The 18793-nt window shown below is 39.7% G+C and overlaps 1 protein-coding gene across 1 annotated transcript in view; it reads right to left on the bottom strand.

The window, feature by feature from the left end:
* Positions 1–17821, bottom strand: part of CHRNA7 (cholinergic receptor, nicotinic, alpha 7 (neuronal)) — a gene marked incomplete at its 5' end in the record, with an annotated part of 39774 nt that extends 21953 nt beyond the window's left edge. Inside the window, one exon of the mRNA XM_010291956.1 lies at positions 17644–17821. Coding sequence (XP_010290258.1) covers positions 17644–17821 — 178 coding nt within the window. The remainder of the gene's footprint in view (positions 1–17643) is intronic.
* Between the last annotated feature and the right edge of the window lie 972 nt (positions 17822–18793).

Genomic DNA, 18793 nt, shown 5'->3' with positions numbered 1-18793 from the left:
CCTGCTGAAACCAGCAGGTTGATCAGCTCATTAGATCTTATCTCATTGTCTCAGCACTTGCTCATTAAACTTTCTCAACATCTTCTGATCCACAGTGTCAAATTGCTAGCACCTAATGACGTTCTTTTCCCCCATCATTTAAAGCCCTGTTACGTTTAATTTTTGCTTCACACAATTTGGTGTTTTCTTCCTCTTCCTTTTTAGGGTCATGCACTAAGCCCACTAAGCTGTATAAAGTGAAAAAGCCTGAATTCTTACAGGATTAGTACTGAGAGAACAGGCTGGAGGGCGAGTTAAGCACTCATAAAATGGCCAGTTGACAAAAGATTAATGCTGTGGCCATACTTTAGGCAGCCATAGTGACAAGATGAATCTGAGCTCCTCGAAACTTATGGAGAGTAGTGAAGGGGTTGGACTTCTCCATTCCTGCCTATTGTGCTGGTGCACACTAGCACCCTGTGTGGCCAACCTCAAGGAGAGGCTAGAGCAGCATGTGATCCAGCTTCACCTACCTGAAGCCCATCTGAAAACACCGTAATGACCTCCCATTCTTTATAACACTGAGTCAACATGGGGGACTGTTGCAGTTATCCTCTCCTCATGTGCCAAGGTTAATGCTAAACTTTTGTATTAAAGGTGGCTCAAGGCTTCTTAGTGGTGCAGGCAAAATTGAATTTTGTCATTTCAGGCGTGAGGATAAAAATCAGTTACTTAAAAGCCAGCCTGATGCTTCTGCAAGGACACTGAAATGAAAACTGCAGCTGCTTGCCAAGGACTACCTCTAGTCATCCATACGTGGGGACTGTAGCTGCAGCAATTCTTGATCTTGAAGAATGTGGTAGAGTGCAGAGTCAGGCTGCCCCTGATAATGGGTGCACATTCATTACCCCTGAAGCCTAAGGCATCACCTACAAAAGTGATGCCAAAAGGAAAGATTGATTAAAATGCAAATTTGGATGGAATTAAGGAATGTTTGGGTTTTTTGCGTAGGAATAAAAGGCTCCACAGAGAGCTGACAATGTGAAACAGGTTTTTTAGGCAACATAAAAATGAAGAAAAAGGCAGTGTACAGGATTTGTGAGATGAAAGCGATTTGAACTCCTGACGCCTCTTCCACACATGACTTCCCTTTTACCACAAAAGGAATAGGTTAATGCAATTACCCCTCACTTCTCCAGTAGTCAGCAATATACCTTTTTATCATAGTAAAATGGTTTTGACTCAGGTTACAGCACATATGTCCAATTATGCAGAAAATGCTGTATAAACAGGCATTACCAATGCATAAATAATATGAATATTATTCCGTGATCCAGCATGTGAGGCTCAACACCAGGAACAGGCCACAGAATGTTTTGGATTTCTTGAAAATACATGCAAAAAGTGCAAAATGATTCCATAAAAAGCCAGAAGTGGAAAATATAAATTTCCACTGTTTCACTGGATTTTTCTTGAGACCACTTCAAACTTAAATACACATTTATATTTGGTGTTCTGACTTCTGCCATATCAATGAGATTTTTATATAAAAACAGAGCTCTGACTTCTGTTGACTTAGTCTTGTAGTGGTATAGCCTACTGCTGGGAAGCAACACCCCTTCAAATTTACAGCAGCTGTTGCAAACGGTTTAAACTGTTTTAAATAGAGTTTAAGATGATGTGTTTTACCACACAGCCCAGTCAGCATGGTGTGCCAATTCTGCATGACTTGGCCTTGGGCTTGTGCGTGCCTTCAGTCAGCTCCCTTTAAGTCATCTGTTAACTTGCCCTGATTCTGTTGGTGCTAAAAACCTCCTGAAGGTTGGTCTTCATTTTATACTTAGCCACTCCATGCTGCTAGTGACCTTAGTGAAAGCTGCAGGCATTTAGGACATCACCCTTTCTTCTCTTCCACATTCCACTTCCAAGTCAAAATCTGCCTTGAGGCACCTTCACTGCTAGGATGATATCTAACTGACTTTCTCACCATGCAACTCGGACTGTCTCTGGCTCTTTCAGACCTTTAGGGATAAGGCATTGCCGCTGTGCTAGGGATTTAGCTAAACAGAGCTATAGCTCCTGTAGCGTTAAGGTGAGTTTTGAAGTTAAATCTCTGAAATCCAGCCTGAAAATGTCTTCCTTATGTTGTGTGCTTCTTGATATTCAGTTTAATTTCTTCTAGCTTTTTTTTTAATCAAAGAATTAAAATAAAATAAAAATGAGAGTAGTTAATTAAAGTGAAATTTGAAAAGAAAACTTCTTTTCTATTGAGCTCTTAGGTTTATTAGATTTGTGATGGATGGCGTATGAATTGCTCTTCATACTGTCTACACGCTGAAGGTCTTTGTGAAATAGAGAGCTGCCCTGTAGAATTGCTCCTGACTCTGGAAAGCAGAGTTTTTTGTCTGGAGATATGACACACTAGCACAGATTACTGCCACTATCCATTTTTATTTTTTAAGGTGGCTGACTTCGGGCTATAAATTCAAAGAGGAGCAAGGCAGTAAATGGCTATTCTGGGACTAACTGAAATACTTAGAGTTATATGGGAAACAGAGAGAGTTTCCCTGGAGGGAGACCCCCGCCTCATTCCTCCCATGGCCCCCGCTTTCATTTGTGATACAGTGAGTACAGTTTATTGAAGCCCCCTAAATCTCTAGCCAGGAGCAATGCAGGAAGAACTGTGGCATATTCCCAACACAACCTGCTGTCCTCGGCACGTTCCATAATCTTGAAGGACAGAGTGACAGTACCAATCTCAGATACAATGACAGTTCCTCTGTTCCCTGTTTGAATTGAAAAATCAGCCTCTTCACATCATGTGAATGGTGCAGCAGAGCTGGACAAGAACTTGCGCTGGAATGTGCAGCTGAAAAGGAGAATGCAGCTGAAGAGTATTTGTGAAAGACTTGAATCATCCATGCAAAGTGTTCGGGCTAATGACTGTTGTATATATTGGCCACTTTTATAAACAAATTTATAAATATTTATAGGATTGGGCCACTGTTAAACCAGTGAAGTTTCCTGCATGAGACAGGTGGGGTTAAGGTCTGACTCTGCACTCTCATTCTATTTATTTGTTGTTCTTTTTTTTTGGTTAGAACCATGATCTATGTTCAGCGACTCCTCTGTCTGGCCCATATTTCCTAGAACTATTTCTTGTACAAATTAAGGAGTCGGCCACACTTGCTAGCTGCAATGCTGGATAAACCAAATAACCCAGGTCAAGCTACCTCCCTTTAGCAGATAGTGCTCTGTGACAGCCAAGACCTCATCTTGCTATTACTTCAGTTCTGTGCAGCTTCTCACCTTCAAAATATGACCTGTGTTCATAAATGTTTACTTCATCAGAGTGTAATGTTTAAAGTTCAAGATGTGGAAGATTTATTTCAAAGCAGTATCTAGTTATGTCATCTTCCTTTGAAATGCACACATCCAGATGGCCTACGTATATATGTGTAATGTCATTTTCTTTATTAACTGGGCTGTGGAGTAAAAGAGTGCCAGCAGTACTTGAAGCTAGCCAGCTATGATGTACGGGGTCTAACTTTTGGGTATTACCCCTATGGCATATGATACTTAGTACTTGTAGAGCATTTTCCTGTCATGACAATTTGTAAGCATATCCCTTCCACCAGGAACCTGTGAAATTGTTCAGACTACTTACTGTCTTTTGGGGGTTTTTTTAAATCAATTATTATAAATTTGATCAAATGAGTAGAAAATCAACAAATGCTTTTTTAAAAAATGACTGTGTGAATCTTCCTTCTAACCTACAAGCACGTTATTTTCAGCAAATGAAACACAAGTACAATAGTGCCTAACTACAAATAACAATGCAACAGTGCCAAATGAATATTTTACAGTAGTGCTACAAAACTATTACATAGCATTACACCTATAAATATCCTTAGCAGTGCAGTCTTTGTACACAGTTACACAGCTCAACGTGTAGCAGCTTGGACTGACTGCTGACTTTAGTTCCAGATGTTTGCTTGTAGTAACAAAGACAAGCAGAAGAGACGGGAACAGAGCAGAAATAACACAGAGCGTAACCACAGATGGAAACAAGCATCAGCTGTTGGGTGCAGGGAGGTCCTGGGATAGGGTGTGCAAAGGTGCAAGGTTTAGCCATGGTGAAGCCCATTATGGTGAGCTCCTGGTTTCATGTAATGGAAACTGCAATAGGATGGTCTGCAAGCCACTGGGCAACACTGGTGAGAAACAGTGTCCAGCAGCTGGGAGGAGGAAAGGAAATCTGGTGTGAGTGGTGGAAAGATGCCCTAAGCACTAGACTAGCTACAGTTCTGGTCTGTGTTTCACACCTGAGCCAGCACATATTTAATACAAGATTTGCTATGAGCTAACCCACAGTTACAATTCAGATGTAGTGACTGTAGAGCTTGACCTATGTGTAAGTCTCAAAAAAATTGGGATTTTCTCTGAAAATGTGTTCTGCAGGGGTATTGAAGCCTGGGGTTCACCTGTCCCATGCACTGTTCAGGTACACAAGGAGAGAAACAAAAAAATGAGGAAGTAAACCTGAATACAACAGACAAGTATGCTAAGATTGAGTTTGGAGTGTGAGGTGAGGAGTCTGATTGCTTTGCTTCACTTAATTCAGGTGAAATTGGAGGGGTGTGGGGGGGTGTGTGTGTTTGTTTTTTTTTTTAATTGTGCCATTTGCAAGTCTGAAGAACTCTAGTGGTTTCTCCACACTGACTAATCTTACATGCTTTTGCAACTACTACTACTTTATCTTGCTTTAAAAAGAAAAGTGGAATTTGCTCAAAACGTACACAGGTCTTCCCAGATGGATGCAAATCTTACACAGCAGAAAAGCTGCTGGAGAAAGAGTATAGAAGAGCCATCTTAACTCTGGGCAGAGCATCTGCACAAGGAGCCTCCTTAAAATGTGGGAATGTGTTTCCGTTCCATGTATACTCTGACAAGATCTGACAGTCGTGCTTGCCATTGACTGTAACAGGGCTTTGTCCTGGCAGTGGGCTTGACATGCATTTTCACTGAGTTTCACAGAAAAGCAGCAGAGATTATAAGCATGTGTAAGAGCCTCATGATGTACTATTTCTGTTACCATGGGGACATAATTGTAATAGCAGTCTTTTTTCTTTTTTTTTTTCCAGTACATCATTGTTAACAAGAGATTGTATTTAGATTTGAACACATTCATCTTTGCAAAGACAAGCAGGGATCAGGCATATGAAATGAGCGGAGTAGAGCATACTTCAGCACATCTTGTGTGAAAAAACCATTCTTTTGAAGTGCAAGAGGGGCAGGTTGCATTTTTTCAAGTTATCTTATGAACTCCCATGATTCACTTGTAGGTTTCACTCAGTTCAGTTATTAAACACAGCATAGACACAAAAGTGCAGTTACATTGATTGCAAGCATGCAAAGTAATAACTGTGTTCTGTTGCTTTATTTACAAATAATTATTGATTCCATTGTATTCCATGGCAGACTCCCATTGAGAGGATTGAACCCTGGATTAGTGTTAAATACTGGCTCTAGGCGCTGATCATGATTGCCAGTCTGACACAAGCATCCCATCTCCAAACGCATGCTGCGATCTGGGGACTACCAACCATTCTACAGGCTAAGAGTGAATAATAGAACCCCCACAGCCCCACTCCTTAGAGGGTGTTTAAACAAGAGGTAGTCAAATCTTTTGAACTTGATTTGTCTGCCTAGAGGTTAGCGGCAAAACACAGAAGTTGAAAAGTCAGGTTGTTACACCTAGAAGTACTAGTAATGCCAGAACAGCATTATATCAAAGGATTTGACTCTATTTTTATTCTTGCTAATCAATGTCAAGTTGTATTTGACTTTTTATTAAGCCTTTCTCCTCAAAATGTTCCTAAGTTGTATGGAAATGCTGTTACAGCATGTGTATTAAGCAAACTGAAGTGGAAGGAAAGTGGGTGATTTCTTCAAGAAGAGAAGTGAAAGTTATGGAAGGCCAAGGAGCTGAACACAAAGCTGTTTCCTCCTCTCTCATCGCGTGATCAGAGCACACAGCTCCAGCACCAGCCTGCTGCTGGCGTTCTTCTATCCTGTTTTTGTGAATCACATCAACAGAAATTTCCACACCTGACCACAGCATGTTGTCCATGTTTTAGCATCAGTTCACATGCTGAAACTGCAGAACCTTTGAGGAATACCAGAGCCACAGAGATAGAGACATCTTACTAGGACACAACCATGAGGAATAGCTCTGTCCACTACAAAGGGACGCAGTTAAAAGCCACCTTCAGAGGACCAGTTAGCAAAGTGCAATTGCTCATCCCAGACAGTCTCTCTAACTCTACTCGCTTATTTCCATCTTCCCGAGTGCAGGCAAATTAAGCAAGAAAGAGTAGCTCCAAAATTACTGTGGTATGCAACATAATCCATTATCCTCAATGTCTTGGGGTCTCTGTTCAATCTAGGATACAGCACAGACATCACCATGGCAATTAAAAAATTCCCTGGAGAAAGGTATAATACAAAATACATCGCTTATCCTGCTGAGCATCTCTGCAGCTCTTGACACAGAAGTATTACAAAGATATCTTAATAACTTAGGAAGAGAGGATGAATCAACATTACAGAAATTCTAGTTATTCCTTACCCTACATCCTCTGAGGGACAGGTGTGAGAGTCCTCTGCTACAGGGTCTTAATTTTCAACTTTCCCTAAAAATCCGTATGGTCCCCACTTCTCTTTAATGCCTGTAAAGAATCACGGACAAAGGTACTGAGAAACTGTGAGCTTGGCTGAGAGGAATATATTGATGAGAATCAACTGCGTGTCTCGCTCTTCACAAATGCAACAAGCGTCACGACTGAAATGTCAGAACACCTACACAGTCTTTCAGGCTGCTGTTTTCTGCAACACAAAAGAGCAAACTCTCTTCTATGAAAAGAACATTTCTGTCTGGTGAGGTCAGAGATGGAGTGAGCACTCCAAAATCCATATGAATGCTTACTTGAATTTCTTGAGCTCAGTGAGTGATTAAGTCAAACTTAGCAGTGCTCATTATTTTTCCTATCTTCATTCTTGCATTTAGTAGCATTGGCGGTAGTGGGTGAAAGGCCTGCTTCTTTCCTCTCATATACTTAACTGACACAACTGTGTAGTTATTAAGAGTAATTATGGGGATGCCAACCACAGAAATATGTTAATACTCATGGCTGAACACAGAAAAAAAGCCAATAAAAGTCCAAAGTAGTAGGTGGTGTATAATTAAACGTGTGTGGGTCCATCAACTCTGCACATGGTTATCAATCGTCTTCCCTTCAGGCTACTCCATTATGAGGATCATATAAGCACTACGGAGACACAATTATAGGCCATGCAAATATGGCTTCAGATTACTACCAGAGGATTTTGGAGGGATGAGCTGGATAAATATCATATTCTTATGTTGCTGCCAATGAGCAGCCAGCGTTAACAGCCTTTCCTTTTTACAAATCAAATTCTAGTTTCAGATAATGGGCATGAACACAGAAGCACAAAGTGAAGGTTAAATCTGAACACAAGTTTACTTCAGGCTTCTTCTGGTTATTCTTGGAAAAGAATTCTTTTAATTTTGAAGAAATTAAAAATTAAAAATAAATTAGTTAACATTAAAAATAAATTAAGTAATTAAAATTCTAAAGTGAATTTTAAAAGATTTCTTTTTCTGTATAAGCACTTGTACATATATGCTCCCTGCTGCCAAGCCATTGTGAGATCTTCCTTTTTTTTTTTTTTTTTTTCCCTTCCTTTTTTGTAACTTGGAGATCTATTTAGATTGGGAACAGTTGGATTGTTTAGTAGTCTGTTCAGGCGAACATGGTGAGGAGTTCAGGAGAAACTGAAGAATTCACATCTGTATCATCTAAATTTGAAGCAATTAACATTTGAATGTTTCTATGTTAATACGCTGTTCATAGATAGAAAAGTGTTTGCTTGCAGTCCATTGACAATACTTTGTTCAACTGCAGTCAGCACTATTACATTTGTAAATTACTGAAAACTTTTTATAGGGAGTGCTTTTCTGAGAGAAAAGCAGGCACTGTATCTGCACAGGTCAAGGATACCACCCTAAAATGAAACAGAGAAGTGAAACAGAATACCACCTACTCGATTGTTTAAGAGCCATAGCCCATCAGGACTACCCTTTAAAAATGTTAAACCACTACCGGTAATCTAATCTAGTCCCCAGGCTCCTCTGGTAACAGGTGCTCCCAAGGATGGTGCCAGAGGTTAGGTGCATTGCTTTAGCAGCACCTCCCACCTTCCTTTGCCATCATCCCTGAAATTGCTGCAGCACCTTTCCTGCCAACTTGTGGACCCACACCGATCACGTTACAGGAGTGGGGCAGAGGCCGTGATGGTTAGGTGCGGGTTGCTTTTCCCTAGATAATTCATCCAGCCCACAGCATCTTCCCACAGCGCTTCCAGAAGCCTTCCCAGAAAAGAAGTGGATATGAACTTGGGTATTAAGTAGTGACATGACATATTGTCTAGTACTTGAATATGACAGAAACCTTGTCATTTTAACTGTACATGGTCTTTTAAAAAAAAGAGGAACAATTCTGAATATTACAGGGAGTATACTCATTTCAGTTCCCAGACTTCTGTGAATTAAAAGCTCTGTATAAGAACAAGTATTAGTTAGCCAGACCTGACTCCCAGAAATCATGTCTTGTGCTGTGATTTTATTAGCTGAAGACTAGTAATAATTACTAGATAATGTGACCTTGCAAATTCTGTTCTTCTAGTAAGAGGTCTTGTGTAAAATGTAAAAGCTTTATGTTCTGGTCCCTGTACTCTACAGCAATCCATCACAACCGAATCTATTTTCTAGGACCTTAATCATACTTTCCACAGTAAGGATGCAAACCTTCTTCATCACAAGTGGCATACCAGTGGGTGCCTACTCAGTTTTTAAGTTAATGGGGCATCCATACCAATGTAGTTAGAAAACAAAGAAATGAAGTACTGAGCTTTTATGATTCGTGTTGATTGTTTATATCACAAAGGATGAGAAAAAATGTTAGAGAAACTTCTTTGCTAAACTCATTAAAAAACAGACAGAAAAACCCCACCTGATTTGTATTACAATTCCAAAGGCCTCTCCTGTGGAACCAGAAAGCAGAGCAGAAGTTCTGATGTTCACGTACAATGAAGATCTCTAATGTCCTCCAGTTAACTATTATCAGGAGGTTTTTTATAGCCTGCAGTCAGTCCTTTTTTGCTTCCTGCAAGCTGCCTTAAATTAGTTTAAGTTCGCTGCTTCCCATTCCATCCTGTAGAATATACACTGTGTTTAAAGTATCTTTCCAGATCTAATACTCTTTGAGAAGACTAAGTAAAAGAAAGATACTGAAGGAAAAAAATAGTCAGAAAAGCCAGAAGATATTTATAAGAACAGGAAAAATGGACAAATATCACAGAAATAAAGTTGCAGTTTCTCTTAGTATATCAGTATCTCACCACAGTAGAGTAGGGAGAGGTGTTGTCTGCTTGTTTAAATAGATCAATTATCAGACTATTTTAGACTGTTATTTGAAAAGATCTGTTCTTCATATTTCATGGGGAAGCAGAATACTCTGTTTTCTGTTACAATACAGTAACTTTTGTAGGTGTTAAACTAACTAAAAATATCAGAAAGCATATCCCAGCACTGTTCCAGTTTTCTAAACTCTCAGGAATAAATCATGGTAGAATGGAAATGGCTGCAATAGTTTCTCCCTTTAGCAGGAGGGAATAAAGATCAAGCAGCAAAGTGAGAGGAAAATAAAGCTTGGGGTGACTTCTTCTAATGTACACAAATGAATGCTAAAAATTAAAATAATAATGCAGATTGGATAAGCTTCTGCCACAACCATTGTTTGCAAAGAGGCTGCTCAGGTTTGATAAACAGCTTAGGAACTTCTTTAGCTCCATTTCTCAACCAGCCTCCTGATCTGGTTGTTTTATTCATCCTTCCAGATTTAAATTTCTTTTTTCCTTTTTTTTTTTTTTCGGCAGTGGAGATGTTTGTTTTATAGTCTGTTTCTTTACAGAAGCTGTTCTGCTTCTCTGAATGACAGTATAATTTTCTTTTTAAAACTTCAAGGTATTTTACATCACTCTCTTGCCCAGTGGGTACAGGGTATTTGATTGGGAATACTGAGTTGCAGATTCTTATGCAGAGGCTTTGCTAAGCACTGTATGTAAGTCATTGAAGTCAACTGTATCACACTGTGTAAAATGAAACACAGACAAAAGCCCTTGAATATATACATCTAAGTCATACAAGTAACCAAGGGCAATGTAGAATGAGCAAACTTTGACTGAGTTCAGATAAACAGAAAAAAGTTTGAATACTTTCATTTTTGCTTTGGTCTGCACAAGTGAGTTGAACAGCCTAAAGGAACAGGGTTTCTCTTGAGATTCTGCTGCTGCTTACTACATACAAACAACTATTCAGCACTTTTCCCTAACTAGAAATGAAAAAAAGAAACAGGAGAAACTGGAAAATAAGCAAAAAGTGTTGTATAGTAAATGATTTAATTAGCTAGTAAATGTCTGAAGGAACCATGAAAGATTCCTGACTAAATGGTGTTACGCAACATTAGTAAGAACTTTAATATTCATGTAGATAGATAACTAAATTCAGCTTTCTCAAATAAATTATTAAATGTTGATTCTTCTGCTAGTAGAAAAACACAAAATAATTTATGATCAGAGTTGACCAATATGGACAGATTCATACCCACCAAAATGTTTGTCACCATAAGTCTTGCTACAGGAGGCACAAGCTAAGATAGTATTGATCCATCATTTTCACAAGTTTCGCAACTTGGCTCAGATAGAGATGGAACGAGCTTGTTTTTTTGCTAAATATATGACAGATTTTAAGTGAAGAAGAACCATGGGTGAGGGTTTGTGAGCAGTTCAAGCTCATCGAAATCAAAACTAAGTACAGGTCATCTAGAAAAAAAGCTATTCAAAAAATTGATACAGCTAACTGCTCAGTCCCACAGGCGCTGGCGCAAGCCAAAGGGCTAGGAACATGAGGCCAGAAGTTAGTGAGATCATCCCTTTCAGCAGCAGAGTGCTGAGATCAGCTTAGGACACTCACAAAATGGTCCACCTAGAAAGTTGGTATAAATTCTAGATTCGAACCAGGAAGCCCCAGAACACAGGGGTGCAGGTTTTCAACAGCTGCAGAGTAAAATTGCTGAAATTCCTTAGAAAAATCTAAGAAGATATATTAATTAAAATTAATATCAGAAAGCCACCGGTCTGATCCCAAAGCAAAATAATTCTCCTAGTCTTAACTTTAGCAATTTTATGCTAAAGTTTTATTTCACACTGTCTTGTATGCTTCAACAGTTACCATGATATGAACGATTCTGATGTTAAAAGAATATAGTCTATCAAAATACAATTAGTTTATAAATGTTTTGGAACAAAGATGATCTTTTCAGCTGTGTTTATATACCATCTAGCATAGGGAGAGTCTGGACTGTGACTACAATTATAGTTGATGGAATGACAAAAATAATACACATATCTGCCCTCATACAGAGGCAGTACTGACCTGTCTTTGGTTCCAGATAAGAAAACACTTAGGCATCAAATCAAACTCATTCAATCCAACCAAAGCCTCCAGAGGATGGATTATTATTTAGGCTTTAAAAAAAACATGCATCAAATTGGGTCAAACCAGTCCTCTTATTCTACTTTTACAAGACGACAATGTTAAATTCTAATTTTGCCCTCAGTATTCTCTGAGTACCTCCCAAGCTTATGTCATCTGCTAATTTAATAAAAATACTACTTATTCTATCTTCCAGGTGAAATTAAATGAAAACACTGACTCAGTATGGTTCCTGGGGAATGTCACCATGTAACTAAATCTCACCATTTTAACAGTGAACCATTGGCAACTACTCTAAGATTTTCTAGCCAGTTCTGCCATGTGTGTTTACCAAGGCCTTATTCTCTAGTTTTCTGCTAAGAATGTTATTCAAAAAGACTTTATTAAAGTCAAAATACGTACCTTGCTGCAAATAGTCACAAAATCTGGTGTACTTCACTGAAAGTATCTTTTTGCTGTGTACCCAATTTTGTTGAAGAAGAAAAGGTGTCTCATTTTTCTAGAGGTGTTTTTTAGTGTTGTTCCCAAATTGGAACATGGGAGGTTCTGCTTAGATGTTAGGAAAACGAGTCTGCCATGATGATAGTTGAATACTATCATCATGTATAAGAAACAGGTTGACCAGGGAGGTTGTGGAATCTCTCTCCATGAAGTGCTCAGTACTTGACTGGACACAGTAACGCGATCCATTTAGACTTATTTGGAGCAGGGGGTAGACTAGATGACCTCTGGAGGCCCCTTCCAAACTAAAATAATACTGTAGGATTCTTCTACTTGTTTAGATCACAGTAAAAACTGAGTATCTCAGTGTATTCCAGTTCTTCATGTCTGTGTCGTTAAGCAGTAATTTGCAGTGTGAATGTATGATCATTTTGCCTTAATTATTAAAGTTTCATCTTCTGACTTTTGGGGATGGAACTCCCTCAGATAAGTTTCTTTTTATTGTGTTAACTTACAGTAGATACAAATATCAGGCTAGGCATAAAATTAATACCTTTGTGATCACTATGTTTTTCTATGCCATTCACCATTCTGCGGAACAGCACCGCTCCTGTGTCTAGCCCTAGTGTTTGCTCTAAACCAGTAGGGAGTGGCTGAATATTGTCCTCTGATGCTATTACTGGGATGGATGTTACAAGAGAAAATAAGAATGTTAGAAGGTGTTTGCCTCCACACAGTGTTTAAAAAAATGGTGGCTGTCATTTATCCAGTGTGGGAATTACATAATATCAGACTATTTCAAGAACCTGTTTCTCAAAAATTAATATGCTGGAAGTTTTCCCTAAGCATAAGTTAGGTTCACACTGCATGCCAATGCTGACATACGAGACAGGCGGAGGCCAAAGACTAGCTTTTTGTGCAGGTAGTGGGGTTTCCATGAGGTGAGATGTAGAGGAAGCTTCTCTACATCATGTTCCTTATTTTTACTCTGTACTGAAGCTATGACGATGACCAACTATGACCATCCATTAACCCCTCTTCCTCACCTGCCACTAAGCTGTGCAGATAACCTTGGCATTTGTCTGTTAAGATTTTCCTTCTATGCTTATTCTTATATTTTTTTTATTTTTCTTAAGTCAGAGATTTCCAAGCATTTTCTGATTCAGATCCAGGGAGATGTTTATTATCAGCCTATTTGTTCAATATACATTGCTTTCCTGCAAGGAGTTTTGAATCAAGATTTCAGCAAATCAGAGAGGACATAGATTATTTTTCCTTTCTTTCATCAAATTGCCTGGCATTTCTCATTTCAAGAAAATTGAAACAATTAGAAAAGAGCAAAAGAAACCTCTTACTCCATCTTCTGCTATTATAATAACTCATATGTCGTTGAAGAGTGCTTCTGGTCAGTTGGCTGTCTCCAGTTTCTTTTCAGTTCAGGATGATTTAATTGCAAGATTGTTTGCAAAGGTTTAAGAGCAGTGATTTTTCTATTAAAGAATATAGGAATAAAGTGAACTGAAAGATAACCTAGGATCTCTTTCTTGAAAGTTCTTATTAACTTGACACAGAAGCTTTTTTAAAGTCCACTCCTTTCAAAGCTTGCTCGTTCCATTTGGCCCCATCCGCTTCCACCTAAATTCCACCTTTGTTTTGAACTCCTTTGCTGTCTCTCAGGTTTACCATGCATTCCCACTTCTGTAAGCACTCCCCCAGTTTCCTATCTCTCCTCTTCATTCGTGTGCCCCCAAACTGCTTTTTTCTCATGCTGCCACTGTCTTCCCTCCCCATTTAGCAACTTTGTATAATTTACTATGCCAGCCTGCATTCTCAGGAGACCAATCATTAACTCTGTTTTCTAGTTGACTAAACTAAGTTGGGGCAATCGGCACTTACAGGTCCCTCATATGTAGTCCTGATACTAGCATGCATATTAATATACAATACCAAGAAAAACATATCTGCAAGCATAGGATAGAAATAATTGCTCGTTTTAGAAGGAAAGGGTTAAACTAAAACATAAGGTAGGAAACATCCACTGTATTTGGAAAAGGTTTCATATACTGTCTCCCCTTTCCTATCAGCAAAGTCAAGTGGAATGGAAGAGACGTGAAGTAAGGAATAACAGCAGCCAGGATCCAGCCCAGCTCAACCTATTCAGGCAGGGATTTGACAGACCTGCTCTGCATAGGTCTAACTCCCAGTACAGCTTGTATCAGCTGAGAAGCCATGAAAGTGTATATATAAACTACAGGAAAGTATGATGGTGACATGTTTTGTTTCTAGGTTGTTAAACCAGTAATTGTTATTGCAAGTAGCTGTCATTCCCACCAGCATTTGCTTCTTGTTGACAATGAAGAAGACTCATTTGTTTTATAGTGTGAAGCTTAATTTACTTCATGGTTGGTTTCTTTCTTTGCCTGTCAATCCCAGATCTCTGAGAAAGAAATGCAGTCAGTTTTACAGCAAACAGAATGAGCTGTAACTAAACTGCTAGTACAAAAACTATGGCTTCTTACTGATTATGAAGGGATTTTTTTGAAAGGCACATAGGACCAAAACCTGCCTTTTGAATCATATCAGCCAAGACTTCCAGTCATTGACTTATACCCAGATTGGCTAGTGATCTGGGGATATTTGCCCTTCAGTTTGTATAGTTTTTAATTAAACTTGACAACTCCAGAAGAAATTCACTCTGTGAAGTTGGCTGCCTGCTGGCCTTTATCCATTTGTGTCTCCAACAGCCAACTGTTCTTACCATAGTCAAGGACATGGTTATAGCCATGTCAGGAGTGTGGGGAAGAGAGACTCCCACTATTAACTCATAAAAATGCAAAGGAAATGTTTATAGTATTAGATGGAATTTAAGTAGAAGAAAAGTCTCATGGGCATTCAGCTTATTCTGTTCAGGAAATGTTTGTGATGACATAAAGGAGGCTTCTGTGAGCTGTGTCATCACTAGGAGGGTTTGGCCATACAACAAACCTTTCCCAGGGTGGTTAATACTTAAAACCACAGTAGCTTACATATTCAGGACAAATGTATCTATGCCACCATAAGTGCAATTTCTGAAAGCTGTGGAAAAAAGTGGTCTGTTCACAGACCTGTTTTATTTTGGATCAAAGTGCTTTTTCAATCTCTCCTGTTCTGAAGTAATGCTGAAATGGATTTTATGTAGTGTAGTGCTAACAATAATAAAACCAACCAAACAACAAAAACACCACAGCAATAGGGTTTTTATCCTGGTTATCAAGATAAACCAAACACTAGAGAAATGTTTCCTGAACACACAGTTGTACAGAAAGAGTTGTGCAAAAATCATTTGAAGGGAACTGTACCGTCCTGTACCAAAGCAAAAGCTCCTCCAGTACCTGTGAGAAGGCACATACTGCAGCAGGAGGTCATTTCCCAAAAGGGAGCTACAGAAGAAGGCCTTGTAAACTTAAGTCTGTGGCTGGGAAGGGGTTTTATTGAAGCCTGGTTTAAGATTCAGTTGAAGCACCATGTACTTTGCTTAGTTCTGCAAAGATACAGTAAAACGTGGCATTTTGTTCAGGTGCTCGGTTTGAACAGGCCTTGAACAGACAGGCTAAGCTTTCCTGAACATGGTGGCCTATACTACCAAAGATAAAAATCTAAAACCAGAGCTATACAGAATGTATAGCTACAGCTGAAGACTCTAGCCAGTAGGAGCTGCTGCAGAAGCCACTAAGGGGCCTGACGCACTGGAAAGAGGAGCTAGACCAAAGCTCCATCACACAGATGATATGGGACCAAGAGAACCGAGTGGTTATTTCTGCCCTGTCCTGGCAAGAGACCCGTGAAGGTTTGAGCCAGCGAGAATAGCTGCAGCAGTAGCCCAGATGGGGACGTTCAGGCATTCAGACCTTTGAAGCACTGTCTGTCCCATGCTGCCCTTCGTTCTCTTCACTTCAGCTTCCTTCTCTTACTTTTCTCTGACCTGTCCTGTCCTCATGACCCACACTGCCCTTTAAATGCCTCTTTCTTTGTGTTATCTTGACACATTCTGAAGGAATACAATTAGAAGGTGAATGTTGAAATCAATATATCCCTTAGTAACACGGTATCATTCATTTCTCTTGTGTTGTTCCTCACTTTTATGCTTTTTTTGTTGTCTCTGACTGTCCAAAGGCATTCTTGCTTACTTGTCTATTTAGATTGACTCTTTGTGCCAGGAGTCACCTACTACTTGTATCTGCAGAGTGTTCAGTGTGAGGACATCCCCTTTTTTTCAAAATCTCTTAAGCCTACCCATAAGAAACATCATTAATAACAAAAGCATGCCTACATACAGTCAGTGGGATGTTAGTGTCATCCATTACCCTCAGTGCACTGGTACAGGCTTTTGTCTCACGTCAAAGTTTTGGTCTAATGCCCTGACTCTCCTCTTGTAGCTCTCAGGTGTCCATGCCATAGAGCTACGGTCTGCATCGAGCTCAGTCTGCCAGTGCTTTTTGAATTGTTGGACTCTACATATTCTTCCCTCGCCATCATTCAAAGAATATATGACTCCACATAGCTTCTGTTCTGCTTGTTGGCATCATATATATTAAAACTCAACTGCCATAGACAAAGATAGAACTGACATATTTTGCGTGTTGGCTTTAGTGGCACTGACACTGAAACAGCTCACTGACTATGATTGCCTACTCTCACTTAAGCAGATAGTAAATATCACGCTGGAAACACACATCCTAGTTTTCACCTTAGGTCTAATAAATATAAAACTTGCTAAAAGTGCATAGAAACTATAAACATTTAAACCTGCAGAGTTCTGTGTGTGTGTGCGCTCACCTTTAGATACTGAATGAATGGTGACAATCAGCAGCTTGTAAGGGAACAGAAAGCAAGCCACTTGTCATGAATAATCCCATCTTTCTTTCTTTTTTGTAATTTTTTTGTGCCTCAAACTTTAAGCATCTGAACTTACTTATATGTAGAGTTTGATCTCTGTGCTGCTGCGACAGAGTGAAGCTTAGATTACTCATATTTGAACCCAAAGGATCCTACAGTGCATTTCACAAACCTGCCAAGCACTGCACAGGACTATCTTGATACACCAAACGACTGTGGTTACAAATAGAGCAGCTAAAATTTAAGCATATAGCATGTAGCAATCTTGCCTAAATAAGAAATAATACGACTTGGATTTTGGCCAGGACACGCCCTTCCTTTCCTTTCCCTGCTCCATTTCCAAAAATAAGAAGTTCTTTAGTGACCACCAGAAATCAAGGATTTCGGTTTTACATATTCTCCCCAAGACCACACTTCTTGTTCTAAGTACAGTTAAGGATTCAAAAGGCAAAGTATGCAGTTTGAGCTTCACATCTAATATTTTATACTGCTAAGAAGGTTGGGAATATTGAGATGTAAGAAAGAGGCAAACTTTACTTTTAAGTTTACTTCTTTAAAAAGGTAGTCAAAATTTGGCATTGTGATTGAATTATTTGTGCTTTCCAATATCTTGCAGTCTTCCTTCACTATCACAGATCTCCATTCTGGGAAGGAAAAATCCAGCCTTTTAAAACAAAGAGAAGTAGTTTCCTAGAAGGTTACAGACTCACCACATCCATGATCTGCATGAGGCTGAGAGTGAAATAGACAGTGAGTGGCTGGGAGTCATTTGCAACCGGTCGCTCCAGAGGGTTGTAATTTTTCAGCAGCTCCTTATAAAGCTTCCTTTGGAACTCTCCTTGCAGGGACTCTTTGGGCACAGAAATAAATAAATAAATAATTGGGATGCTACATCAGAAAGTAAAGCTAGGACATACGTTCTTTTCCTGCTATCATATGTAGCATATGTATATCATAATGTATCTATGATTTTACCTGCTGCATTCCCAGAAAAATGCCACTGTAATTCATATAGTTCTTTAGCTACTACAGCAAAACCTTATCACAAATGTATCACTCTCTCCATCCCAGCCTGTAAGGCGGATTTCCTATTTGATCATTTCTTGGCTGTCCAGGTATGATAAATTCTAAATGCTAATGATGCTTTATCAATATACGCACTCTTTGGTCCAGCAGCAAGAAGTGACAAAGAGGAAGTACACTACCTGTATTTTGACACCTGTCCTGGCATAGCGATGAGCAGAAAAGCAGAACACAATACGGCAGAGGGCATCAGCAAAACAATAGGAGAAAAATGGCCACAGGTTAGACTGAATCCTGCTCCCAGACTGCCTCTGATTGAGAACTCTTCGGGGGCAGCTACCCTCCGCTTTGTTCTCTGTTCGTGCGGCTATGAATAAAGTGGGGGTACGGGGTAGCTGGCAGAGATGATAGCACTATTTTAAAATACGTGGTAATAGTCAGGGATTTCGGGCCTTTGTGCGCCTCAAATCCAGGGAAGATCTTTATTCTGCCGTTCGTCTATGGAGGGCGAGGGAACAGGTCAACACGGATGGAGCAGAGTAGACCGGGGACAGAGGCAGTTTCAGAATGAAAGGAAATCTGTCAGGGTAGGAACAGATCTTCTGCATGCAAGCCCTCCCTGTCCCCACTCCAGACGGACTTTCTTTTTTCCTCTTATTTAATAGTCCTGAACTTCACACACACACACACACAAAAAAAAAAAAAACCACCCACAAAAAAACCACGGTCTCTGCCCTGAAGCAGCTACCATTAAGTGTCGTGCCGGAGTTTGCTCCCCATCCCCGTTGCTCTGTCCACCTCCCCTGTCCCTTCATGCAGCCCAGCGCTGGCGAGCCC

The sequence above is a fragment of the Phaethon lepturus genome, unplaced genomic scaffold, assembly GCF_000687285.1.
Source record: "Phaethon lepturus isolate BGI_N335 unplaced genomic scaffold, ASM68728v1 scaffold8480, whole genome shotgun sequence".
In the NCBI taxonomy this organism is placed as follows: domain Eukaryota; kingdom Metazoa; phylum Chordata; class Aves; order Phaethontiformes; family Phaethontidae; genus Phaethon; species Phaethon lepturus.
This window is presented reverse-complemented; position numbering and strand designations above follow the sequence as displayed.